Source organism: Rhinoraja longicauda, chromosome 30 (assembly GCF_053455715.1).
Source record: "Rhinoraja longicauda isolate Sanriku21f chromosome 30, sRhiLon1.1, whole genome shotgun sequence".
In the NCBI taxonomy this organism is placed as follows: Eukaryota; Metazoa; Chordata; class Chondrichthyes; order Rajiformes; family Arhynchobatidae; genus Rhinoraja; species Rhinoraja longicauda.
Window position 1 is genome coordinate 16633463 of NC_135982.1, and position 27771 is coordinate 16661233.

General features: G+C 43.7%; 1 protein-coding gene across 6 annotated transcripts in view; it reads right to left on the bottom strand.

The window, feature by feature from the left end:
• disp3 (dispatched RND transporter family member 3) overlaps positions 1-27771 on the bottom strand; it is a 374656-nt gene that overhangs the window by 36074 nt on the left and 310811 nt on the right. For all 6 annotated transcript variants that reach the window (XM_078425714.1, XM_078425713.1, XM_078425711.1 and 3 more), the window contains 3 exons: positions 24355-24521; positions 21368-21529; positions 16797-16958 (listed from right to left, as the gene is read on the bottom strand). In XM_078425714.1, the coding sequence (XP_078281840.1) occupies positions 16797-16958; positions 21368-21529; positions 24355-24521 (491 nt within the window). The remainder of the gene's footprint in view (positions 1-16796; positions 16959-21367; positions 21530-24354; positions 24522-27771) is intronic.

The following is a 27771-nucleotide window of genomic DNA, read 5'->3' on the forward strand; positions in this document are numbered from 1 at the left end:
TAACTCAACAGGTCAGGCAGCATCTCGGGAGAGAAGGAATGGGTGACGTTTCGGGTCGAGACCCTTCTTCAGACCCGAAACGTCACCCATTCCTTCTCTCCCGAGATGCTGCCTGACCTGCTGAGTTACTCCAGCATTTTGTGAATAAATCGATTTGTACCAGCATCTACAGTTATTTTCTTATGCTCCTTTTATGTTTGATGATAATTTTAACCCTTGGTCTCGTGCTTGGTCTCACTGCAAATGGATATATCTGAGTCTTATTTGATCTCTATTGTCAATTACAGAATGAACCTGCTTAACAACATCCAGGCACAGTGATATCATGGCTTGAAACCTCATAAAACATTCATCTGCAAATAACAAAACTTACACATTTATACAGGAAAATCACTGCTACACTGGTTCAGGATTATACTGCAATTTTTATTGCATTCAAAATGTTATGACTTAAACAGTATATGAGAGGGTAAAATGATCTTAATACTGTCAATGCTGTCTTATGCATAAAGATGTAACTATCTAGATGTAACTGATGTAAAGATGTCACGATACAGATGTAACTATAACTGTAAGCAGTGAAAAATGCCATCAAAGCTCGAGGAGTTTATTTTAGACCATCTTGTTTTTTTATAGCTAGTAAAGGTAAGGAAAGTAAATTGTCCATATTTGTGTGTGGCGATGCTGGCAAGAGGAAACTTCCCCTGCTGGAATCTTGTCAGTTATATGTCCCCTGGTGTAAAGCGGACTGAGGAGCATCACCAAATATATTGGCGCACACAATAATAACAGATCATCATAACAAGCGTCTCTATATCCCCGCACCCCATTAGAATCTGAAGAAGGGTCTCGATCCGAGACGTCACCACCCACTCCTTCTCTCCACAGATGCTGCCTGTCCTGCTGAGTTACTCCAGCTTTTTGTGTCCACCCCATTATAATTCATGCACTCCAGCACAATCCATGTTTGTCTCATCTTGGAAACATTGGGTAATTAGTTTGCTTATTTATTGGCACATGTACAGAGATCCAGTGAAATGGGAGTCAAATCATCGCATTCATGAGGACATTAAAACCTCTTCTGAAACAGCACACAGACAGAACGGTGCAATCTCGCAACATTCAAGTCTTTGAAAAGTCTGATCCAGGCCTAAGTACAATTTCTTATTTTCTCACTTTAAGGTGTTCCAGAGGCAAAATGTACCTTCTTTAAGTAACAGTCACTGGCAAATATGCCAATTTCAGAATTGCATAGTTTTTTTTTACATTCCCTATCAACTGCACTGATAAAATAGTCAGATGTTCCTATTTTCCTTCTGCGTAGAATTTTACAGCACTAATACATCCCAGGAAGGAAATCTACTGTCTTTAACCAATCCAGCAATAAATGCGAATCCAGACCAACGGAAGTTCCAGACAGTGGCCATTTCCATCCAGAAAGCGTTCAACCCACCTACATTTGGTACTCATTGACTGTGTTCCCACCCATCAACATCCTGGGGGTGCTTTACACCATGCACGATCAATAGCTCGCTTGATTGATCACCCAACCACCACTATAACCATTCATTCTCTTCACCACTGGTGCAGGATGGCTGCAGTGTGTATCATCTGTAGCATGCACTGTGTTCTGATAGCACCCTCCAAACCCGAGACCTTTACCATGAAGGAGGACACGGACAGCAGATGCAGGGAATACCGCCACCTCCAGGTTTCACTCTAAATTACACTCCGTTCTGACTTAGATCATAAGTCACAGGAGCAGAATTAGGCTATTTGGCCCATCAAGTCTACTCTGCCATTCAATCATGGGTGATCAATCTCTCCCTCCTAACCCCATTCTCCTGCCTTCTCCCCATGTCCTCCTACACCTGTACTAATCAAGAATCTATCTATCTCTGACTTGGACATGATACACATTCTATATTTTTGTTTTAAAAGGAGACCAAAATTGTATATAATATTCAAGGTGTGGTCTCACCAAGGTCCTGTACAATTGCAGCAAGGTATTTCTGCTACTGTACACAATTTCGTACTATTTGCCATATTAATCACTTGCTTTCTTCATAAGGTCATAAGGCCATAAGTGATAGGAGCAGAATTAGGCTATTCGGCCCATCAAGAATACTCTGCTATTCAATCATAACTGATCTATCTCTCCCTCCTAACCCCATTCTGCTGCCTTCTCCCCATAACCCCTGTCACCTGTACTAATCACAAATCTATCTATCACTGCCTTAAAAATATCCATTGACTTGGCCTCCACAGCCTTCTGTGGCAATGAATTCCACAGATTCACCACCCTCTGACTCAAGAAATTCCGCCTCATCTCCTTCCTATAGGAACGTCCTTTAATTATGAGGCTATGACCCCTGGTCCTAGACTCTCCCACTAGTGGAAACATCTTATTATCATTCACTCGTGTACAAAGACACCAGGTCCGATGGCACATCCTCCTTGCCTAATTTATCGCCATTTGGATAAAAATATGTCTTCCTGTTATTGTCAGCAAAATGTCACTTTAATTTACATTGTGGAGCGCCTGCCACTCCCTTGACATGGCCAAATCAAGCTGGGGCCTTTCTTCATGTTCCACTGAGTTCACTCTCCCACCCAGATTTGTGCCAGGGTGTTGAACCTGTTTATTTTTTGCTTGCATTTTCTCCAATTCCACTCCCAGTTTCCTGGCAAATGGCCAGTGAAATGCACAGGGAAATGCACTGGAGGAGGGAGGAACAGGAAGAGATTGAACGTCCATCGAATAGTCATTCAAGGAGATCAAGGCTGATTTAATCTGGCCTCATCTTCACTTTCTGGGTCTGGTTCCCATAACTATCAAAGCTATAACTATAAAGATGATCTTTCTTCCACAGCTACTATATTTATTTCAAGCAATTCCGATCTATCTTCCAAAAAAGTTTTTTTTTTAAATTGATTCAATTGTTACTAATTTTATTTGGGACTATAAGACTCATAGAATAAATAAAAGACATCTATGTAAGTCTAAAATTAATGGAGGAATTGCTTTACCTAATTTTTTATTTTATTATTGGGCGGTTAATATTAAAAATATAACCTGCTGGTTGGATGATTCTGATCAACAACCGGATTGGTTAAAGATGGAGAAAGAGGATTGTTTACCATTTGACATTGGTGCGATCCTCTTAGCTCCAATAAATTTAAATAAAAAAACATATGGAGGTAATCCCATTATACACAGTGTTATCCGTACCTGGAAACAATTAAAGCTTACGTTAAAATTGAGTAAATTATCTGTTTTCCTTCCTATTGCGAATAATCCTTCTTTTAAACCGTCTGTCTTAGATAGAGGCTTTGCTCAATGGAAAAGTTATGGAATTAAAAGGGTGGGAGATCTTTATCATAAGGGAACTTTTCTTTCTTTTCAGGATTTACAGCAGAAGTACGGATTACATGTTAATAATTATTTTAGATATTTACAACTTAGAGATTATGTAAAATCACACATGCAAGAATATAAGTTTAGAGGTCCAGAAACACTCGATGTATGCCTGAATCGACATTATAATTCAAATAAATTAATATCCTTTATTTATAATACTCTCCTTGACACTGACATTCCGTCATCAGAATCTTATAGACGAGCATGGGAGGACGAATTGAATCAATTTATAAGGCAAGATATATGGGATGAAAGTTTACAACATATACATCAATGTTCATTGAATACTAGACATTCCTTAATACAATTTAAAATAATACATAGATTACATTATTCGAAGACGAAATTAAATAGGATTTTTCCTAGTATCTCTCCTATTTGTGATAAATGTCAATTTCAAGAAGCTAATTTAACTCATATTTTCGTAACTTGTATAAAAATGCAAAACTTCTGGTTGGAGATTTTTAAAATAGTTTCTAAAGTTATTAATAAAAAATTAGATATGGATCCAAAATTAATTATATTAGGATTATCCGAATATACTACAAATTTTACAGCAAGTCAGGTACATTTTCTTGATTACAGTCTAATAACTGCGAAAAAAATAATACTTAAATTTTGGAAAAAAACAATAACCCCCACAATTAAAATGTGGACTACGGAAATGACAGAGACCCTGCATTTGGAAAAAATAAGGTTTGCCTTAATCGACAAACCTGAGTTATTTTTTAAAATATGGTCTCCATTTATTGAATTTTTAGAAAGGTAAATGGGTTTGGCACAGGACTAAAATAAAAAAATTATATTAAAAGTTGAAACTTGAGTTAGGGGTTGGATGTACAACTGTGGTTATTGTCTCCCGGATCTACTCCCTTTAATTTTTATTGTTAGATCTTTTTTTTTTAACCCTCTTATTCTCTCTCCCCAACTTTATAGTTTTTTTAAAATTTTTACTTTCTCTCTTCAAAAATTTAAAAATTGAAGCTATGTAAGAACTTTGTAACAAATGTGTTTTTTAATTTCTATTTGTACATATGCTTTTCAAAAAAAATTAAAAAAAAAAAAAAAGAAATGCACAGGGAAATGCACTGGAGGAGGGAGGAACAGGAAGAGATTGAACGTCCATCGAATAGTCATTCAAGGAGATCAAGGCTGATTTAAACTGGCCTCATCTTCACTTTCTGGGTCTGGTTCCCATAACTATCAAATCTCTGGAAATTTATGAGGACATTAGAATTTGCTGTGGGATTTAGAATTGATTATTAAACTGCAGCGCAAATCCATATAAATTCTAATTAGTAGACCATTTATCATCTAGAGTTGCCCCGTGCTTGTAACAACACTGGTTCTGTTGTAATTAAAACATATTTTCATAGATCAACATATTTTTGAGATCCACAACCTTCACGAGTCTGACTACGGGGCGCGCGGGTCTGCAAGTGGCAGCTACTTTTGTGATAGTTGCTAACTAGCTCCAAGTGCACTGTTTCCTAATGCGCCAGAAGAAGAACGGCTCTCAATCTTGGCCCAAAATTGTGACCGTGGCACATTCCTGCGCTTGGATTCTTGCAGACAGCAAAGTCTCACTGACGTCAATGTGATAACAACTGTTCTACTAATTAGCTTGGCTGGAGCCCCAGGGAGTTCCGTGGCCATCTTTAAACGAGTGTCATGGTGTCACTCATACCCATGATTGGGGGTGCACTGGCCTTTGGCTTATTAGACCAAAGATGGCATCTTTGCCAATGCCGCATCTCCTGAATATCACTTGAGTTTAATTTAGTTCATTGTCACGTGTACCGAGGTACAGTGAAACGGTTTTGTTGCCTGCTATCCAGTCAGTGGAAAGACAATAGATGATTACAATCGAGCCATCCATAGAGTACAGATACAAGATAAAGGGAATAACGTGAATAACATTTAGTGCAAGATAAAGTCAGTAAAGTCCGATCAAAGATAGACCGAGGGTCAACAATGAGGTGGATAGTAGTTCAGGACTGTTCTCTAGTTGTGGTAGGATTGTTCAGTTGCCTGATAACAGCTGGCTTAACCTGAGAACCTCACAATCTGACTTAAAGGCGATATGCAAAAATCCTTCATCAAACATTATCAAATTTACACTCTTTGGTTGGAATGTAATTTTTCTTTAAGCATTGTATTTTAGCTCATTCTGCGGTTGAAACTGAAGTCACAATCCTATGATTTTATTTGTTAATTGTCTGTGAAATCCCAAAACTTCAATTGTTCCCACATAATGGATAAGCTCAAGGGAGGAGGCATAAGGAACTGCAGATGCTGCAATCTTGCATAGAACGCAAAGTGCAGGAGTCCCTCAGCAAGTCAGGCAGCATCACTGGAGGACATGGATAGGCAACGTTTCGGGTCAGGACCCTTCTTCAGAGTCCATTGGCAAATGCCAAGGGAAGTACTTTAAGGGAATTAACTTTTAGCGGTCTACAATTAATCAGTAGTTTTCCAATATCAACTTCTCCCACCCACCTAACGACCATAATGCAGTGAAAAATCATGATGCGTTTCATGGGAGGAAAATATCATGAAAAGCGTTAGAAGTAATAAGGCTAAAGGGAGTTTTTTAACATTTCTATTTAACCGCTAACGTGATGAAATGGGATTTGCAATCTTCCTCCCACCTTGAGCAAAAAGAACATTTGTGAATAATCATTCTTGGGATGTCAGCATCAGGGATATTTATCACCCACTCCTGGCTATCCAGGTGGTGCTGGTGGGAACAGCCTGTTAACGGTTATCATTATATTTGAGCAATTTGCCGGGCCATTTCAGAGGGAGTTAAGGGTCAACCATTTTGTTGTGGGAATTGGATCAGGTGAAGACTGCAGGCATCCTTCCCTAAAAGGTGATCGCAAACTAAGTGTAACCTTACAAAAATCTTGTAGTCTCTCTCATTGAAATCATCCTCTCATTTCAAGACATTTAAAAAAGCAACTAAAAATGCAATTTTTAAAAGCTTTAATAAAAAACCAAGTCAAGACTGTGGCATGAGTTGAACATTCTGTTTTTGAAACGAAGAATTGAATCGTGCCGAGACGGAAGCAGTAAGTTTACTTTAGTAACACCTAATGGGAACTTAGTTCAGTTTACTGTCACGTGTACAGAGGTCCAACAAAAGCTTTTTGTCGCGTGCCATCCAGTCGACTATACATGATTGTAACCGAGCCGTCCACAGTGTACACAGTCCACATAGGATAACGGGAATAACGTATCGTGCAAGGTAAAGTCCTGTAAAGTCCGATTAAATATAATCCAAGGGTCTCCAATGAGGTAGATGATAGCTGAGGCCTGCTTTCTAGTTGTTTATAGGATGCCAGTTGCCTGATGACGGCCGGGAAGAAACTGCCCCTGAATCTGGAGGTGTGTGTTTTCACACTTCTGAACCTCTTGCCTGATGGGAGAGGGGAGAAGTGGGAGTGACCGTGGGTGAGACTTGTCCTTGGAATTGTGATCTGCTGGTTGTGAGATTGATGAGCTCTGGTGCATCTTTTGTATACACTGGAATTTAGAAGGATGAGAGGAGATCTTATCGAAACGTATAAGATTATTAAGGGATTGGACATGTTAGAGGCAGGAAACATGTTCCCAATGTTGGGGGAGTCCAGAACAAGGGGCCACAGTTTATGAATAAGGGATAGGCCATTTAGAACTGAGATGAGGAAAAACTTTTTCAGTCAGAGAGTTGTGAATCTGTGGAATTCTCTGCCTCAGAAGGCAGTGGATGGCCAATTCTCTGAATGCATTCAAGAGAGAGCTAGATAGAGCTCTTAAGGATAGCGGAGTCAGGGGGTATGGGGAGAGGGCAGGAACGGGGTACTGATTGAGAATGATCAGCCATGATCACATTGAATGGCGGTGCTGGCTCGAAGGGCCGAATGGCCTCCTCCTGCGCCTATTGTCTATTGTCTATTGCATGCTGTTCGTGCTTCGTAGAGAGCAAGTAGTCAGTGTTGCAGTTTCAGCAGGTGAGCACAGATCTCTGGTGCAGTTCCTCAGATACGGTTCTACACTCAAGGGTCGGTCCCCTTGCCTGACAGTAATGGTGGGGGTGAGGGTTATGCTGGACATTGAACGTGGAGGAGAACAGTATAGGAACAGACCCTTTGGCCCACATTAGCCGTGCCGCAGTAACGGATTCTTACGGTGGACATTACTGCAGTTGCTACTGATTCACAATGCATCATGGCTGCTCACTTATGGCCTGCCAGATTGGTTCAGAGTCCATCCCATTTGGATGAATTACGTGCCACACAGAAAATGGAGGGTGTCCTCGGCATGAAGATGGAACTGCCTCCTGAGAACTGATCACCTTTCGTAATACTCCTGTACGCAGATGTATCTATCACTGGAGACTGGTGAGGAAGAGGGCAAATAGGTTTTATCCTGAGATAGACACAAAGTGCTGGAGTATCTCAACGGGTCAGGCAACACCTCTGGAGAAAAAAGAATGGGTCATCCTTTTTTAGAGATACGAGATAGAGATACAGCGCCAGAAACAGGCCCTTCGGCCCACCGAGTCTGTGCCGACCAGCGACCCCAGTGCACTAGTACTACCCTACACACTAGGAACAATTTACAATTTTTTACCAAAGCCAATTAATCGACAAACGTCAATGTCTTTGGAGAGTGGGAGGAAATACGAGCACCCAGAGAAAACCCACATGGTTTGGAACGCACAAACTCTGTTCAAACAGCACCCGTAGTCAGGATCGAACTCGGGACTCTGGTGCTGTAAGGCAGCAACTCTACCGCTGCCCTGCTTTGCCGTCCCAAGAAGCCGGAGGTTAGTGAGGGTCACCAGCAGTGAGTACTGTCCCAACCGTACACACTTCCTTGGACCCTCGGATAACACAGATAAACTACCGGACAACCCACAATAAGGCCATACATTCTGATTAGTTCGGGTGCCAGGGGTTATGGGGAGAAGGCAGGAGAATGGGGTTGAGGGGGAAAGATAGATCAGCCATGATTGAATGTTGGAGTAATCTTGATGGGCCGAATGGCCTAATACTGCTCCTATCACTTATGAGATAATGAACTTATGAACAGGCAATCCATGCAAATACTGGAGAAACAAGCAGGTTCTACAATACTTCTGCCGCTACGTCAAACCACTAACCTATTCCAATGACCCAATATTGAGTGATGGGTGATTTTTTGATGCCTGGTACTAAGTGAAAGAAATGGATAACTTGTCATTACAAGAAAGTGAAAAACTTGTTTCCAGCTCAAGCAGCAAGCTGTCAGCTCATCATCAAATTGACAAAGAAATGGAATGGAGAAATCCTGAGGCTCGATGGTGTTGCACATACTACCTGACAAGAAATGTCATTATTCCCGGGGCCTGGAGACTCTGGGCTGCAAGCTAGGATTTAAATAACGCCAAATAATACCAGCGCGCTGGGCGGCACGGTGGCGCAGGGGTAGAGTTGCTGCCTTACAGCCCTTGCAGCGCCGGAGACCCGGGTATTCGATCCCGACTACGAATGCTGACTGCACGGGGCTTGTACGTTCTCCCCGTGACCACGTGGGTTTTCTCCGAGATCTTCGGTTTCCCCCCACACTCCAAAGACGTACAGGTTTGTAGGTGGAAGGGTCTCGACCCAAAACGCCACCCATTCCTTCTCTCCAGAGGTGCTGCCTGTCCCGCTGAGTTACTCCTGCTTTTTATCCTGTCTATCCTGTCTATCTTTGGTATGTAGGTTAATTGGCTTGGTGTATGTGTAAAATTGTCCCTAGTGTGTGCAGGATAGTGTTAGTGTGCGGGGGAGGGGGGGGTCGCTGGTTGGTGAGGACTCGGTGGGCCGAAGGGCCTGTTTCCGCGCTGTATCTCCAAACTAAACTAAACTGAAACACTGAGTTACTGAATCTGTTCTCTGTTGCTACAACTGTGCACAATTACTTTGCGGGCTGATACTGGCATTGATTAGTAGGACTAGATGTTACAATCCCTAAGGTTTGCACTACAATTGACTGGTGTAGTTCTTGGGGGTGACCACTAGGTGATGTTGCTACCATTCAGACACATCTTCAGTTGTGTACCTCAACGTCACTGGGTGTTTCGGCCTTTTATCACAAGACACCCTCGGTCGAGGCAGGCCCACCACAGGGTGATCAGCCCTGGGTGTGTGTCTTATGGTTAGCCTCTAGATGGTCACGTGGCAGCCCAGACAGTATCTTTTCTTTTCAGCCACAGCCAGTGACTGCTCCGTTCGGCGGCATTTGCAAGTTCTTTGATTGCCCTCCTTTGGGCCTGCCCTCTGACTCCAACTTCCCTCAGGAGCCTTGCAGTGGAACTGGCTACAAAGCCCCTGCACCCCACCTCCACTGGACACACTCTTACACTCCAACCTCGCTCCTCTGCCTGGAGTGTAAGAAGGGAATGTACAACACTGTGTGTCGGGTGATGGATATTGCAGATTCCCCAGTGGCCCTCTGGACAAGACAGCAGAGCATGCATGGCTCGGGGCTGCTGCATTAATATCACATAACCCTTCCCTTCTGAAGGTGCCTTCTCAACACCAGCCTCCACACCTCAGCTGTTAAACATCCTAATGCTTTGTTTTGTTTTAAACGTGAATAAAGGGAAAACAGTAAAAAAAGTCGAATATCTCCAGCTGTGTTGGGGAAAAATCAGTTTCTGATATGCCTAGCCAACTGACAAAACCTGGACCGGTTCAGTCAGTGTCCCAGGAGAACCGTCCCGAAGCACTGAGAGAGATGTGCTTTGATTTATTTTATTTAGCACATTTTCTATTCTGTTTCTATTCTCTCTAATGTTCTTTCCACGGGAGGTACTGTGTGCTGTGAGATGCTTGGATAATATAAATTGAAAAATGTGAGGTGAAATACTATAATATGCTGCTCATTACTCAACCTCACCTGTGGTTTTATGGTGTATAAATTCTATATTACAATGAGCCGGGAAGACGGCTCAGTTAAATAACTAACTTCAACAGATGGACTGAACGCAGCAAAGCTGACATCGACATAAAAATTGCACTTGCATTCCCATTCACATCAAACACATAACACATAACACATGCATGAGACGCATACACACACGCACACACACACTCACGCACACTCACATCTGTACGCAAGGGATGTTACAACAATGCTGCTTTAGAGATAGTCAACAGCTTGAGAAAGCACACCAACATCTCTACTTCCCAAGAAGTCTTAGGAAGTTCGGCATCTCCATAAAAACAACCCTCACCAACTTCTACAGATGCGCCGTAGAGAGCATTTTATCGGGAGGCATTGCGAACAGCTCCATCCAAGACCGCAAGATATTGCAGCGAATTGTCCGGACACAGCCCAGACACATCACACAAACCAACCTCCCTTCCATTGACTCCATCTATACCTCGCGCTGCCTCGGCAAGGCCAGCAGCATAATCGTGGACGAGTTGCACTCTGGCCAATCCCTCTTCTCTCTTCTCCCATCGGGCAAAATGTATAGAGGTGTGAAAACGCACACCTCCAGATTCAGGGACAGTTTCTTCCCTGCTGTTATCAGGCAACTGAACCATCCTACCACAACCAGAGAGCAGTCCAGAACTACTACCTACCTCATCGGTGACCCTCGAACTATCTTTGATCAGACTTTACTGGCTCTACTTTGCACTAAACGTTATTCCCTTATCATGTATCTGTTCACTGTGAATGGCTCGATTGTAATCATCTATTGCCTTCCACTGGCTGGGCATCATATTTATATAGACAATGGTTGGTTTCCCAAAGTGCACGTGTGTATTGATATGTTTGTTTATAAGTTCATAAATGATTGGAGTAGAATTAGGCCATCAAGTCTACGCTGCTGATTCAATCATTGCTGACCTATCTCTCCCTCTTGACCCCATTCTTCTGCCTTCTTCCCCTAGCCCCTGACACCCGTGCTAAACAAGAATCTATCTATCTCTGCCTTAAAAATATCATTGACTTGTCCTCTGCAGCCTTCTGTGACAATGAATTCCACAGATTCTCCACCCTCTGACTAAAGAAATCCCTCCTCATCTCCTTCCTAAAGGGACGTGCTTTTATTCTAATGGAAACATCCTCCAGATCGCGAGTCATTAGATCACGAGTTCAAGCTGTATTTGAGAGAATTATGCACTACTGTTAAATTTCTGTTTCGATCTGTACTGTTTCAATTCTCTGTTGAAGGTGGGCAGCCCTGCCTTCTTTTAGAACGTTAAATTAAAGCCTTGTTGACTTTTTCCTGCATTTAAAACATCTACATGGGGAGCTCGAGAAGCCAATCAAGTTTTCATATATTGTGACATTGCATCTAAGATGTATCTAAGCGCTTACGTATAGTTCATAAGTTCATAAGTGACAGGAGAATAATTAGGCCATTTGGTCCATTGAATCCACTCCGCCATTCAATCATGGCTGATCTCTGCCTCCTAATTCCATTTTCCTGCCTTCTCCCCATAACCCTTGACACCCGTTCTAATCAAGAATCTGCCTAACTCTGCCTTAAGAATATCCACTGACCTGGCCTCCACAGGCCTCCACAGGCCTCCGTGACAATGAATTCCACAGATTCACCACCTTCTGACTAAAGAAATTCCTCCTCATCTCCTTCCTAAAGGAACGTGCTTTCATTCTGAGGCTCTGACCACTGGTCCTAGACTCTCCCACTAATGGAGACATCCTCTCTACGTCCACTCTACCCAGGCCTTTCACTATTCGGTACATTTCGATGAGGTCCCCCTCCACCATCCTTCTAAACCGCAGTGAGTAGAGGCCCAGTGCCAAAACCAGATTTGTAAGAAAGAAATTAAAGATTCGAGCTGGGGCCAGCTTTGCTCGAATGTAACAAATGAGCAGAAATTGAGGACTGAGTGTATTGTGTGAGAAGATGACTTCATTCGGCATGTATGAGCGGTGTGGAGTGACTGCTGTGTGGAGACTTCGGCACTGTTTGCTCCAACTTTGCTGGTCCCGTGTAGGACTCTTCAGCCATTAGCGAGCCCACAGAACTATAGAGAAAACAGGTCATCCTCAACTCAAAGAAGCGTGTCGGCTAATCTATTCCAAGGTTACAACCATGTTGTTTTCTAAGACTGTATGCTCAAGCTCGTGGGATTATCAGCAATGTGTGTGCATTTGACCTTGACCAGAGATGATCAGTCCCAACCTGTGGGGTGACAACTTTGTTCTCTCTTTCTCAATTCCCTGACGGTGATAAAACATTTACTATTATTTAGATACGTATTAATATTTCTGCAGATGACACATTCGGTAATGCGTTGTCATGTATCATCTATCTCCTACAAGTAAAAGCAGCAATTTCTGAATTTCAGGGTGAAATCCAATTTCACAGCTGGTTGATTTTGACCTGTGCCACTTTGGTACATTGACTGCAATTGTGTTGTAAGGTTAAAAACTCAATTTGGGGTTAACAGTAAAGGCTTTGAAACACTTTTAAATGGGCCTGTCCATGCAAAACAATCGAGGGGGCAGGAAAAAACAGAATGGGACTCGCATTTTTCGATTCCATCCTTACTTTATTAACCTGAGTTTTGCTTTTGGGAAATGGGAGGTTTATAGATAACTCATGTTCAGCATAATTCTTTCTGCAGATCTTTTTTGAACGTGTGCAGCGGACAACAAACGTTGCTAAGTCCTGTGATTTCTCAACTTTCAGCCTCTGGATTGGGTTCAACAGAAGCCTTGATTATGTGGTAATGACGACATAGAGTTTTGCTAAAATATAAACTTAACTCTCAGCCTGGGCCATTTTAAAGATGAGAAGCTTTGATTACAGGTTACAGTCATCGTATGGCATAGAAACATAGAAAATAGGTGCAGGAGTCGGCCATTCGGGACTTCGAGCCAGCACTGCCATCCAATATGATCATGGTTGATCATCCAGAATCAGTACCTTGTTCCTGCTTTCCGGCCATATTCCTTGATTCCGTTAGCCTTAAGAGCTATATCTAACTCTCTCTTGAATACATCCAGTGAATTGGCCTCCACTGCCTTCTATGGCAGAGAATTCCACAGATTCACAACTCTCTGGGTGAAAAAGTTTTCCTCACCTCAGTCCTAAATGGCCTACCCCTTATACTTAAACTGTGACCCCTGGTTCTGGACGCCCCCAACATTGGGAACATTTTTCCTGCATCTAGCCTGTCCAATCGTTTAAGAATTTGATATGTTTCTATGAGATCCCCTCAGATCCTTCTAAATTCCAATGACTATAAGCCATTTCGGTCCATTCTTTCATCATATGTCAGTCTCTCCATCCCAGGGATTAACCTGGAACCAGAGGCTCAGAATGAGCCATGTGCTCAGAGTGAGCAGAATGGCTCAGAATCAGAGGTATTTGCTATTTCAAGGCCAGTCTGAAGAAGGGTTCCGAGCCAAAACGTCACCCACGCTCTTTCTCCAGAGATGCTGCCTGACCCGCTGAGTTACTCCAGCACTTTGTGTCCATTCTCGGAATTACAGGGAAATTGGTTCACACACAATTCGTAAGAACGGGACCCTTACAGGATTTTCTGTACATGCTGCCAGCCCTGCTTCAATCTCCAATCCTGTAAACAGACCTGTTAGACAGACACAAAAAGCTGGAGTAACTCAGCGGGTCAGGCAGCATCTCCGGAGAAAAGGAAAAGGTGAGGTTTCGGGTCGAGACCCTTCTTCGGTTTGAACCAACACCTGCAGCTCCTTCCTCAAGAGACCTGGTCGTGTGCATTTGGCTTTATAAGAAAATGGTTGCAAAGTCTGGGCATATTTCCATCTGCAGGCTGCATTGTGGTGACTGGTTTTATTCAAATAGTTGGCATTATAGTAATGATGTTCGACTCACTGCATTTTGCTGGGAAATAAATCCTGCTGGACTCAGGAGACTCTGCTGCGGTTCCAATCGTGATTATAAAGACTCAGTAAATTAAAACCTGCCACTGGCTCGCTGGCTGAAACAGCAATGTTAATATTCACTCTGCACAAAGATTGATAAGTGGTATATGGAAATGTGAAGCAGATTTAAACAGGCATTCGTGTACGCTGTTCTCATGCTGGGTTGTTTGGTTTTGCATGGGCAGGACAAGATTGTCATGTAATAGCCAAGTATTATTATACTTTCAGGGTGGTGCTTGAAGATGTGGGAGGTTTCTGCTGGAAGATGGCTCATATGTATAACTCAATTACAGAATAAATCCTCTGAGCCTCATCCAGCATCCCCTGGAGAACACCAGGTAGCGGTGAACACTTTCCATCTCCCAAAGGTCAGGAAAGTAAACAGAACATGACCGCTTTCTTCTTGTGGTTGGTATCTATTTGAGGGGTGGCACCAGGGGTTATAGGAAGAAGGCAGGAGAATGGGGTTAGGAGGGAGAGATAGATCAGCCATGGGCGAATGGCGGAGTAGACTTGATGGGCCGAATGGCTTAATTCTGCTCGTATCTCATGAACTATTTGAAGTAGGACTGACAAATGCCAGAAAAGGCAGTTCACCCGCACTTGGTTCCCTACAATGGCGCTGCATTCAGCGCTAATGCCCGGTTGTGGGCGTGCAAATATATGGCAGAACTGTGGAAACTTTGGCCTGATCGCGGCATTAAAATGAACGTTGCATGGTTGCTGTGTGCAGATAGCCAATGGCAGCTGTGTGCAGATAGCCTACCTGGCACTTCTCGTCAGGTTGGAATCATAGGAAGCCGTCAGCAAACGTTCTCCATTGCAGCCACATTACAGCCGAACAGCAGGCTGCCCAGAGGTGTGGGAGCAAAGGGGAGGGATGTGCATGCACGCGTTCTCATTGTGTGTGTGTGTGTGTGTGTGTGTGTGTGTGTGTGTGTGTGTGTGTGTGTGTGTGTGTGCGCGCCTTTGCCATGCTCTCATCATGACTGTCACGTGTGGCAATAAAGTATCATTCATTTATTCATCCATTCATTCATGACTGACAGTGAAATCTGTGCCCTCGTGCTGTTGGAGGGTGCAGGTCCCTAAGATGCATGGGGTCATCACTCTGCAGGGACCACCACATGAAGCTCCACAATGCGGGGCCATCATAAGCACCGTTAAGGCCAACAATGATGTGAGCCGTAGAGTCTTACAGCTCGGGAACAACCCCCGTATCGTGCGGCACGGTGGCGCAGCGGTAGAGTTGCTGCCTTACAGCGAATGCAGCGCCGGACACTCAGGTTCGATCCTGACTACGGGCGCCGTCTGTACGGAGTTTGTACGTTCTCCCCGCGACCTGCGTGGGTTTTCTCTGAGATCTTCGGTTTCCTCCCACACTCCAAAGACGTACAGGCATGTAGGTTAATTGGCTGGGCAAATGTAAAAATTGTCCCTAGTGGGTGAGTGTTAATGTGCGGGGATCGCTGGGCGGCGCGGACCCGGTGGGCTGAAGGGCCTGTTTCTGCGCTGTATCTCTAAAATCTAAAAAAACATCAAAAAAACCCTTGTGTCCAACAAGTCCATCTGATCAAGCACACATCCGTGCCCATCTCATCAACCCTGGAGGGGCATACATTCCCTTCTCAACCTTTTACCCCCTTAGCCCCATCATATGCCCTCTGCCATGTGGAAAAGTTTCTTACTCATCACCCTGTCTAGGCCTCTCACCATTTTACATAACTCTACCAGACCCGCCTTAGTCTCCACTGCTCCAAGGGAAACAACATAGTCCATCCAGTCTCTTCTCATACTTGAAACATTCTATCCTAGGCAGCGTTCTACACCCCTCCATTACAGTTATATCCTTCCCATCGAGCCTCGTCTTCAGACTCAGTCTGAAGAAAGATCTCGACCCAAAACGTCACCTATTCCTTTTCTCCACCACCCTATCTACCTGTGACACCACTTTCAGAGAACCCTGTACTTGTACTCCTAGATACCTCTACTCCACAATACTCCCCAGGTTCCTACCATTCACTGTGAAGAACCTGACCTGGTTTGACTTCCCAAAATGCACATTTATCTGCTTTCAATTCTATTAGCCATTCTTGAGCCCACTTGCCCACCTGTTCAATATCCTACTGCAATTTTGAATATCCATCTTCACTCTATGATACCACCTACATTAGTGTCATCTGCAAGCTTACTAATCATGCCTTGCACATTCCATTCCAAATCGTTGATGTGAACCACAAACAGCAACAATGGGTCCAGCACTCATCCCTGAGGCACGCCACTAGTCACAGGCCTCCAGTACGAAAAAATAATCTTCTACCACCACCCCTCTGCTTCCTTCCATGAAGCCAATACTGCTATCAGGTCAGTCTGCTTAGCAAAGCAATCCTTTAACGTGCTAAGGGATGCACACGTCTCTACCCTTGTGACCATTCTCCAGGTGGTAAGCGGCAGTTCACAATGACCTCACCTGAGCAGGTAATGCACGAGATGCCCTCTGCACTGAGGTTATACTTGAGGTCGAGAAGCACCTGAATGTTGGTGTCAGGACTGAAGAGCAATGGGGCTCGGCTTGCAGGGCGCAGTTGCGTTGTGAATCCAATGGACATCACCAGGGTAATGATGTAAAGACCTGAAAGGATAAAACACAAGCAGATCGATGAAATACATATTTTTCTCATGAAATAGGATCCTGTTTTTTTAAGACTGTTATTTGGAAGGAACTTGGAAGGAGATTCCAACAGGATCTCAACTGGGGGTGGGGGGGAATTAAAATTAGCAACAAAGAGCTATATCTTTAAAAAACAGAATCCGAGCAAAGTGGTCAGCTAACAAGAGAAATTAATAACGGTATTATTGACAATATCAGGACAATATTACAACAGGGCTCAGCAACACAGCGGCAAACTAATGGAGCTGCTACCTCACAGTTCCAGTCCTCAGCTTGATTCTGTCACTCGTCTCAAGTGTCTGTATATTGTCTGCCTGTGCCTGTGTGCATCTGTCGGTGTGTGTGTGTGTGTGTGTCTGTCTGTGTGAATGGGTGTCAGTGTGTGTGTGTCTGTGCGTGTGCGTGTGTCTGTGTGTGCATGTGTTTCAGTGTTTCAGTGTGTGTGTGTCAATAGATAATAGACAATAGACAATAGGTGCAGGAGTAGGCCATTCAGCCCTTCGAGCCAGCACCGCCATTCAATGCGATCATGGCTGATCACTCTCAATCAGTACCCCGTTCCTGCCTTCTCCCCATACCCCCTCACTCCGCTATCCTTAAGAGCTCTATCCAGCTCTCTCTTGAAAGCATCCAACGAATTGGCCTCCACTGCCTTCTGAGGCAGAGAATTCCACACCTTCACCACTCTCTGACTGAAAAAGTTCTTCCTCATCTCCGTTCTAAATGGCCTACCCCTTATTCTTAAACTGTGGCCCCTTGTTCTGGGCTCCCCCAACATTGGGAACATGTTTCCTGCCTCTAATGTGTCCAATCCCCTAATTATCTTATATGTTTCAATAAGATCCCCCCTCATCCTTCTAAATTCCAGTATATACAAGCCTAATTGCTCCAGCCTTTCAACATACGACAGTCCCGCCATTCTGGGAATTAACCTAGTGAACCTACGCTGCACGCCCTCAATAGTGTCTGTGTGTGCGCGTGTGCCTGTCAGTGTGTGTAGTTTGCACGATCATGCGACTGTGCAGGGCTCCTCCAGGTGCTCTGGTTTCCTCCCTCATCCGAAGGATGTACAGTTTGGTAGGGTAATTGCCATTGTAAATTTCCCCTGGTGCACATGCAGTTGAATCTGGGGATTTGATCAGACTGTTGGGAGAATAAAATGGGATTAATGTAAATGGATGCTGGACTCAGACTCGGTGGCCAAAGGACACGTTTCTGTGCCGTGTTATTCTGTAACAGTTTGGATGCAGGGGGAGGTTTTCCCTGGCTGGCGGGTGTGCCTAGAATCAGAGGTCAAGCTCTCAAGATGCAGAGTAGAAATTTAGGACTTTGATGAAGAAGAATTTCTGTTTTACTCTGTAGCACAGTTATGAATCTGTGGAATTCTCTGCCACAGAAGGCACTGGAGGCCAATTCACTGATGTATTTAAGAGAGAGTTAGATATAGCTCCGAGGGCTAACAGAATCAAGGGATTATGGGTAGAAAGCAGGAACGAGGTACTGATTTTGGATGATCAGCCATGATCACATTGAATGGCGGTGCTGGCTCGAAGGGCCAAATGGCCTACTCCTGCATCTATTTTTTATGTTTCTATGTTTCTATGTAACTGGCAGCGAAGAACAAATCACTGTATATATTGATGGAGGACATTAACAGATGTCAAGACAGGGGTTTGGGATGGAGAACAGGAACGTGGTTTTGCGAAAGAGGACTAGATTGTACTGAAAAGCACAGCAGGCCTGAGGGGCTCAATGGTTTACTTGCTGCTCTTTTGCTCCCATCAAAGAAAATATCGGCAGTAAGAGCAGTAATCCTGTAGGTTTGGAAACATTTCAGAATTCAGCAGAGATTCAATACATTAATAAGCGGGGGACGTGGAATGAGCGAGCAAACAAGCAAGAAATTAAAACGCGTGACAATACACTAAACAAAATAAACTCAACTCAACTCATTATGAGGATGTTTTGACACATAGAAAAAATGTGTGAAAAAAAAAAAAGAACAGAGAATGACTCAGGTCAGGCAGCATTTGTGCAGAGGGTAACAGAGATAGCCCTTCAATGGATCTTCTAACGTGATGGAAAGAACAAGGAAAATGTCTATTGACACAAAATGCTGGAGTAACCCAGTGGGACGGGCAGCATCTCAGGAGAGAAGGCATGGGTCTTCTTCAGACTGAAGGGTCTTGACCCAAAACGTCACCTCACCCATGCCTTCTCTCCAGAGATGCTGCGTAACGCCAACATTTTGTGCCTGTCTTCGATTTAAACCAGCATCTGCGGTTCCTTCCTACACAGGAAAATGTCTAAAATAGGTTGAGACCAAGGCTGTCCAGATGAGACAATCACCCGTGGTTGCCAAATAGGGGAGGGGATGGGGGGCAATCAAAATTGATCCGTGTGGTATGTAAACAATGGCAGATAGTATGGGATAGCTGGAGAGAAAAGTAAATAAATAGTTGGAACTATGGAACAGAGAACACCAGCTACTGAACAATACAACAAAATTGATGGAAATACTCAGTAGATCAGGTTGCATCTGTGGTACCTTCAGCTTAGTTACCTCAGCTACCTTAGGTACCATTAGCTTGGATGAAGGGATGAAAAGTACCATTAGCTTGGATGAAAGGATTAAAAGTACCATTAGCAAATTTGCAGATGATACAAAGCTGGGTGGTAGTGTGAACTGTGAGGAAGATGCTATGAGGTTGCAGGGTGACTTGGACAGGTTGTGTGAGTGGGCGGATGCATGGCAGATGCAGTTTAATGTGGATAAGTGTGAGGTTATCCACTTTGGTGGTGAGAATAGGAAGGCAGAGTATTATCTGAATGATGTCAAGTTAGGAAAAGGGAACGTACAACGAGATCTGGGTGGCCTAGTGCATCAGTCACTGAAAGGAAGCATGCAGGTAAAGCAGGCAGTGAAGAAAGCCTTCATAACAAGAGGAGTTGCTTATAGGAGCAAAGAGGTCCTTCTGCAATTGTACAGGGCCCTAGTGAGACCGCACCTGGAGTACTGTGTGCAGTATTGGTCTCCAAATTTGAGGAAGGATATTCTTGCTATTGAGGGCGTGCAGCGTAGGTTTACTAGGTTAATTCCCGGAATGGCGGGACTGTCATATGTTGAAAGACTGGAGCGACTAGGCTTGTATACACTGGAATTTAGAAGGATGAGAGGAGATCTTATCGAAACATATAAGATTATTAAGGGGTTGGACACGTTAGAGGCAGGAAACATGTTCCCTATGTTGGGGGAGTCCAGAACAAGGGGCCACAGTTTAAGAATAAGTGGTAGGCCATTTAGAACTGAGATGAGGAATGTTGCAAAGCCAGAATGGAAACTCAGCTCAGGATCGTGATCCAAATCCATATTTAAAAGATTCAAGGCTGATAACATCTCCGATTGTATGAGATACACATTAATCTTCAGTCAGACAGGCAGAATCTTTTGTTCCCCGGGGTGGAAACGTCCAACACTAGAGGGCATAGCGACAAGGTGAGAGGGGAAACATTTAATGGAGATGTGTGTGGCGATTTTTTTTACAATAGAGTGCTGGCGGCTTAGAATACACTGCCAAGGGTGGTGGTTGAGGCAGATAACATAGTAGCATTTCAGAGGCTTTTGGATAGGCACATGGAGTTGCAGGGAATAGAGGGATATGGATCAAGTACCGGCAGATGAGATCAGTTGAAGTGCAGAAAGGAACTGCAGATGCCGGTTTATACCAAAGATCGACACAAAGTGCTGGAGTAACTCAACGGGTCAGGCAGCCTCTTGGGAGAAAAAGGTTGGGTGATGTTTTGGGTTGGATGTTTCTGAAGAAGGGTCCCGACCTGAAACATCACCCATCCTTTTTCTCCAGAGATGCTGTCTGACCTGCTGAGATAATCCAGCACTTTGTGTCCATCTTTGAGATCAGTTCAACTTGGCTTCATGCTCAGCACAAACACTGAGCGGCACGGTGGCGCAACGGTAGAGTTGCTGCGTTACAGCGAATGCAGCGCTGGAGACGCAGGTTCGATCCCGACTACGGGTGCTGTCTGCGCGGAGTTTGTACGTTCTCCGCGTGACCTGCGTGGGCTTTCTCCGAGATCTTCGGTTTCCTCCCACTCTCCAAAGACGTACAGGTATGTAGGTAAATTGGCTTGGTAGTTGTAAAAATTGTCCCTATTGTGTGTCGGATAGTGTGGGGATCGCTGGTCGGCGTGGACCCGGTGGGCCGAATGGCCTGTTTCCACGCTGCATCTCTAAAACTAAACATTGTGGGCGGTGGGGCCCATACCAGTGCTGCACTGTTCTATGTTCAAAGTCCATCAAGACAAGATGAGGTTTCCCTCCACGGATCAACAATAAACTATTTAATTCTTACCTAAGATTATCCATTTGCACTTCACTGCGGGGAGTGCAATAAAATAGTAGAGTGCATCCTGTAGCCATGTGATCAGCCGTCCTGGGTGGTGCATCCCATGTTTAGGTGGCTGTGCTTCTGGTGCCAGCGAAACCAAGGGTAATTCTCCATTGTCCAAGGAGGCTGTAGAGAAAAAAAGATCTATTTGAAGAGATATATAAGAAAATAACTGCAGATGCTGGTACAAATGGAAGGTATTTATTCACAAAATGCTGGAGTAACTCAGCAGGTCAGGCAGCATCTCAGGAGAGAAGAAATGGGTGACGTTTCGGGTCGAGACCCTTCTTCAGTCTTCACCCGAAACGTCACCCATTCCTTCTCTTCTGAGATGCTGCCTGACCTGCTGAGTTACTCCAGCATTTTGTGAATAAATACCTTCTATTTAAAGAGATATACCTTTGCACAATCCTATTTGGCAACCTGTCTTTTTTTTTTTGAAAAAAAAGAGATCATTTGCAAGCATGCAAGAATAATGGAAAGAATCTAGTTGAAGTGAATAATCTTTCTCCTGGGCGATATATTGGGAAGATGGAACAAATGTCATATGCTACACGGGGGTCCAACTCCAACATTTAAAAGACACTTGGACAGGTGCATGGATAGGAAAGGTATGGACAGATATGGGCAGGAGCAAGCAAATGGGACAAGATCAGTTAGGCAACTGTTGGCATGGATGGGTTGGGCTGAAGGGCCTGTTTCCTTGCTATACGGACTGCAAAGGGGTCCTACAACAAAAGCCGCTCAGTTCACTGGATTGAGAATGCTGTAAATCTTATAAAGACATTCAGCCCATGCTGGCTGGCATCGTATCAGCCCCATTCCCCCTCTCCTTATTTCCCTGTACTCATGCAACTTATTCTCTCTCACGCACACCCATCAACGCCACTTTGATTCCCTTTGCCCTGCCAGCAGCCTACCAATGAACCCAAAAGCATATCTTGGGGATGTGGAAGAAAACTGTAGCAAATGGCATAAAACCCACGTGGTCACAGGGAGAGCATGTAGTGTCCACACAGACAGTGACCAAGGTCAGGACCAAACCTGGGACTCTGGAGCTGCAAGGCAGCATCACCAACTATCTCACACCTTGCCACCCTGAAATGATGTACAATTTTCGTAACTCACCTAAATAAATAGGTTTGCCTAGTATATTTTCTATCAGCCTTTTCAAATATATTTTCACCAAATTAAGTCAATATTAGCTGGTTTCTTCAGGGCCAACTTTTAAGTGTGGTCAGGGATGAGAAAATGTGCTACATTGCTGAAATCTTACCACGGACTTGGATTCAAATGGGAGTGAGAGACCAGTGAAATTATCCCACTGTCTTAACAAAGGCTTGTGAAAAGTGGCAATTGTCTGACATTATAGTTTCCTAAAATATCTCCAGGAACTTGCTACTTACTTAAGATGCTGTAGTGGAGAAAATCACAGAGCGTTGGCCGGTGATTTATTCAGCTTTAACCAGCAGGATCAAAGTAATTCCTACCTAGATTTACTGGCTAGGAATTTGTGGCACTGTGGTGCAGCAGTAGAGTTGCTACCTTACAGCCTCAGAGACCCGGGTTCGATCCTGACTATGGGTGCTGTCTATACGGAATTTGTACGCTCTCCCCGTGACATGCGCGGGTTTTCTCCAGGTGCTCCGGTTTCCTTCCACACTCCAAAGACGTACAGGCCTGCTGGTTAATTGGCTTCGGTAAAATTGTGTGTGTGTGAGTGTGTGTGTGTGTGTGTGTGTAGGATAATGTTAGTGTGCGGGGACCGCTGGTCGGCGCGGTGGGCCGAATGGCTTATTTCCATGCTGTATCTCCAAACTAAACGAGGTTAATTCCCGGAATGGCGGGACTATCATATGTTGAAAGACTGAAAGCGACTAGGCTTGTATACACTGGAATTTAGAAGGATGAGAGGAGATCTTATCGAAATGTATAAGATTATTAAGGGGTTGGACACGTTAGAGGCAGGAAACATGTTCCCAATGTTGGGGGAGTCCAGAACAAGGGGCCACAGTTGAAGAATAAGGGGTAGGCCATTTAGAACTGAGATGAGGAAAAACTTTTTCAGTCAGAGAGTTGTGAATCTGTGGAATTCTCTGCCTCAGAAGGCAGTGGAGGCCAATTCTCTGAATGCATTCAAGAGAGAGCTGGATAGAGCTCTTAAGGATAGCGGAGTCAGGGGGTATGGGGAGAAGGCAGGAACGGGGTACTGATTGAGAATGATCAGCCATGATCACATTGAATGGCGGTGCTGGCTCGAAGGGCCGAATGGCCTCCTCCTGCACCTATTGTCTATTGTCTATTGTCTAAATCTCCTTATGGATCCATTATTCCAATGGATCTGGCAATGATTTTGTCATTACTGCATTTCCCGACAGAATCGTTACCACACACCATAATACTTCACTGAGGGGAAGCACTTGAAGAAGTCTCAATGTTGAATGATGCTATACTTTAATCATATGTGCACATAGTGAAATTTAATATCCCATTAAACATTAGTTTAAAATATATAAAATTCATAAAAATAAAAACATGTAAAATTCTTAAGGGATTAGACAGGCTAGATGCAGGAAAAATGTTCCCGATGTTGGGGGAGTCCAGAACCAGGGGTCACAGTTTAAGAACAAGGGGTAGGCCATTTAGGACTGGGACGAGGAAAAACTTTTTCACCCAGAGAGTTGTGAATCTGTGGAATTCTCTGCCACACACAGAAGGCAGTGGAGGCCAATTCACTGGATGTATTCAATAGAGAGTTATATATAGCTCTTAAGGCAATGGAACCAAGGACATGGGGAGAAAGCAGGATTGGGTTACTGATTTTGGATGATCAGCCATGATCATATTGAATGGCGGTGCTGGCTCTAAGGTAGAATGGCCTACTCCTGCACCTATTTTCTATGTTTCTGTGTTTAGTCGGAAGAACAAATATTTTTCACAAGGTTTTTCACCTGCTTCTTCCTCAACTGACAGCAGAGGAATGTCATCATCCAGATACTGGAGGCTCCCACCGACCAACGCTGAACCCAGGTCCGTGATCAGCAGCGAATCATCACATTCTGCTGAAATCTGTGTTGCGTTGCTGTTTTTCCTTTTACATGTAGGTTGGCAGCTGAAACTGAAGTTTAGCAATTAAAGCCTCCCGATACAAACTTCAAGGGACCGTAATTGGAAATTACATTTACAGTGCCGCTCGTAATCGTGTGGTAAGTCAGCTCACGCCAGCAAATGAAAACAGGTCTCTGCTGAGGCACAAGTATCTGCACATGGTGGACTTTGCAGATGCTGGAAGATCTCCGTTGCATGGTTGGCCCTTCCACTTTCAAGGCATATTTACCTGAACATTCACACACACCATTGAGGTTATGGTGCAGTTGTGGTGAAACAATGAGCAATGTGGCCGATGAATGATTGCTAGATTGGCCACCACAATAGTCATTAGGTCATTGCATAGGACGGCATGGTGGTGTAGCGGTAGAGCTACTGCCTTACAGCGCCAGAGGTCCGGGTTTGATCCTGACTACGGGTGCATGTCTGTACGGAGTTTGTACGTTCTCCCCATGACCTGCGTGGGTTTTCTCCAAGGTCTTTGGTTTCCTCCCACACTCCAAAGGGGATCACTGGTCGGGGCGGACTCGGTCGGCCGAAGGGCCTGTTTCCGCGCTATATCTCTAATAACTAAAAACTAAAAGCATTAAAGTCCAGTTAAGTTTTGCCCTTTCACCAAAAATACTTTGTGGTTCAATTTCACATCATTTCACTGTTTGCAGTGGAAATGTTTGCAATAATGAAGGTTTTGGATGAACAAGTAATCACAGACAATAGCTTCTACAGTTCTGTATTTTATCTGTGCATGTGAATATTAAGGCAGACATACAAAATGCTGGAATATCTCAGCCGGTCGGGCAGCATCTCTGGAGAAAAGGAATAGATAACATTTTGGGGTCAGACCTGAAAAAGGGTTCCGGCCCAAAACGTCACCTATTCCTTTTCTCTAGAGATGCTGCCCGACCCGCTGAGTTAATCCAGCATTTTGTATCTATCTTTGATATAAACCAGCAGTCCCTTCCTACATACTGGGTATTGAGGTAGTTGCATGCATATTCTCCCCATTACAATGGTGAGTACAGTTAGCCTCTTTGAAAAATTCTGGTGCAGCAGCGTTCAAAATGCAAGCCCAAGGCTTCATGCCACCGGTCAATCCTCTGTACTAACATGTTCCATAGGTTATCAAGATTCAAGAATGAGCATACCAGATTTATTTTCTTAACTTGCACCCCAGCAGTATGAACATTGACTTCTCTAACTTCAAGTAGCCCTTGCTTTCCCTCTCTCTCCACCCCTTCGCCCTTCCCAGTTCTCCCACCAGTCTTACTGTCTCCGACTACGTTTATCTCTGTACCGCCCACTCCCCTGACATCAGTCTGAAGAAGGGTCTCTACCTCAAACATCACCCTTTCCTTATCTCCAGAGATGCTGCCTGTCCCGCTGAGTTACTCCAGCATTTTGTGTCTATCCAGATTTATGTAGGAAAATAACTGCAGATGCTGGTACAAATCGAAGGTATCACAAAATACTGGCGTAACTCAGCAGGTCAGGCAGCATCTCGGGAGAGAAGGAATGGGTGACTTTTCGGGTTGAGACCCTTCTTCAGACGGTCTCGACCCGAAACGTCACCCATTCCTTCTCTCCAGAGATGCTGCCTGACCTGCTGAGTTACTCCAGCATTTTGTGATACCTATCCAGATTTGTGTTCATTGTTTAAACAGCAACAGAATTACATGCAAATAAATACAAAACCAAAAAAATGAATGGATTTCAATGGGCGTCTATCGTGGGGAAAGGAGGAAAGAAAGCTGATGAGAGAATACTCTTGGGAGTGCAGCACTATCAGACTCCAGAGTCGACAAATCCCATTTTGGAAACCAGTGGTTTGTGCTGATTCCTAGTCAAAGGAACCAGTAAAGATTGCTTTCTGTTGCAGCAGCGTATCAATGGCAAACATTAAAAATTGGTACTATATTCTTTGAAACTACTGTACATTCCCATAATAGTGTTTTCCTTTAAGAAATGAAAACATCAATTAAGGACATTTCTAATTATCTGCACAATGAATGAAATGCTAGGATGCAGTAATTATTTACTAGAGATTACAGGAGCGATATAAAATTACCCCACTCTACCAAAAATAAATGACATTCTATTTTTTTAACAACTAAGGGAGAAAAGAACAACTTATTATTTTAAAACGCTCCTCAGACAATTACATTTCAAACTGACTCTTCTCACTCCAAACATCGAGTTAGAATCTGTGTGATCCTTTGGCAGTGCTATTACTTATTAGTTGCATGTCCTACCCTCCTCAAAACAATTTAATCACAGACACGAGGGGAAGACAAAAAACTGTTGAAATTTAAGCTAATGTACAAGCATTTAATCTGCATCAAGAAAAACATTTTATTTTTCTGTACTATTATTTTGTCTTCTGTGAAATAATACTTTTGGATTATCACTACATACTCCACAAAGTTATCTAATGTTGACTTGACCAAGGACCTCATATCCTTTTAACAGCATGAGGAAAAACATTTTCACCCAAAGAGTTGCGAGCCTGTGGAATTCTCTGCCACAGAAGGCAGTGGAGGCCAATTCACTGGATGTTTTCAAGAGGGAGTTCGATTTAGCTCTTAGGGCTAAAGGAATCAAGGGATATGGGGAAAAAGCCGGAATGGGGTACTGATTTTAGATGATCAGCCATGATCATATTGAATGGCGGTATTGGCTCAAAGGACCGAATGGCCTACTCCTGCACCTATTTTTCTATGTTTTTATGTTCTATGTTTCTATGTTTCAAATGATACTATACTGTTTCCAAAACAGATTTATAAATCAAATAGGAAGGTACTGCAAATGCTGGTTTATACTGAAGTGAGGCACAAAATGCTGGAGTAAGTCAGTGGGTCAAGGCAGTATCTCTGGAGAAAAGGAATCAGTGAGGTTTTGGATCGGAACCCTTCTTCAGACATACCAAAAATAAATGACATTCTTTTTTTTTTAACAACTATTGGAGAAAATAAATAAATGGAGAATACTAAGGGAGAAGAAGGCTTTCTCCAGCGATTTACAAATTACTTGTTTTTATCAATTCTCCATTATAATTACTTTATATCCATTATCAGCAAGTTTTCAAATTGTTTTTTTTTTTTAATGCTCTCTGTATTCTCTAAACTCAGCTTAAAAAGAACTCCGTTTTTCTGGAACATGGGAATTACAAAGGCCTTAAATTGCACTGCAAGGTTTCATCTGCCTTTTCACCTCTCAGATGCCACCATAAGACTCCCACAGAAATCTGATGTTATTTGTTGCTG